This window comes from Morus notabilis, unplaced genomic scaffold, assembly GCF_000414095.1.
Source record: "Morus notabilis unplaced genomic scaffold, ASM41409v2 C11371598, whole genome shotgun sequence".
NCBI lineage: Eukaryota > Viridiplantae > Streptophyta > Magnoliopsida > Rosales > Moraceae > Morus > Morus notabilis.
In genome coordinates, this window is record NW_010386318.1 from 1 (window position 1) to 1,083 (window position 1,083).

The window sequence follows — 1,083 nt, forward strand, 5'->3', positions numbered from 1 at the left end:
ATTATTATTATTATTATTATTATTATTATTATTATGAGAAAAAACTTTATATTGAATATTGATGCCTAGAAATGATGGATACAGTATAAGAAATGAATTAAGGAAAACAGTCACCAATCAATACCTTTTCAGCTTAAGTTTCTCATTGATTTGTTTCCTAAAGTTTGGATGGTGTTTCGTGAGAGGTATAATTATGCATTAAGTTGAACATTTTGGTTTTGAACAGCAGGGTCTCCCACAAAGTCTTTTGTAAAAAATGAAGAAAATGATAGCTCTTGGATTTGAGGGTTCAGCCAACAAAATTGGTGTTGGAGTTGTAACCTTAGATGGCACTATTCTGTCAAACCCACGCCACACTTACATTACCCCTCCTGGCCAAGGCTTCCTTCCCCGAGAAACTGCCCAACACCATCTGCAGCATGTACTTCCACTTGTCAAATCCGCTTTGGAAACTGCCCAAATAACTCCGGAAGAAATTGATTGTCTCTGCTACACCAAGGGTCCTGGAATGGGAGCCCCTCTTCAAGTTTCTGCTGTTGTTGTCCGGGTTCTTTCCCAGCTGTGGAAGAAGCCCATTGTTGCCGTTAATCACTGTGTTGCACATATTGAGATGGGACGTATTGTGACTGGAGCAGATGATCCTGTTGTGTTATATGTTAGTGGTGGGAATACACAAGTAATTGCATATAGTGAAGGGAGGTATCGAATCTTTGGAGAGACTATCGATATTGCTGTTGGGAATTGCTTAGACCGATTTGCAAGAGTTTTAACACTCTCCAATGATCCAAGCCCTGGATATAACATTGAGCAGGTATGTGAGTACAATGCTTTTTTTATTTTCAAGTTGAGCGTTTGTATTTTCATGGCCTAAGCCTTTTCCTTTCTTAGCTGTTTTCCCTCCTTGTCTCTTATCAAGATTTGCTTCCATTGATTTATCTGCGTTTTGATTGAAAACAAAATTTATATGCAGCCATTCCCTACCAAAATAACCTGTCCATACTCTAGTCTTTATTTTTTGTTCCCGGCACCTTTCATACAGTGGAATGTACTCAATGAAAGGTTGTTTATTTAAAAAAAAAAAAA

The 1,083-nt window shown here is 38.0% G+C and overlaps 1 protein-coding gene across 1 annotated transcript; it reads left to right on the forward strand.

Annotated features, from left to right (window-relative positions):
- Positions 1–168: 168 nt before the first annotated feature.
- LOC112095038 (probable tRNA N6-adenosine threonylcarbamoyltransferase) lies at positions 169–811 on the forward strand (the record flags this gene model as incomplete). The annotated part of the gene is made up of 1 exon (XM_024176718.1): positions 169–811. A coding segment is annotated over exon 1 (555 nt), but the record flags the coding sequence as incomplete, so codon positions are not given.
- Between the last annotated feature and the right edge of the window lie 272 nt (positions 812–1,083).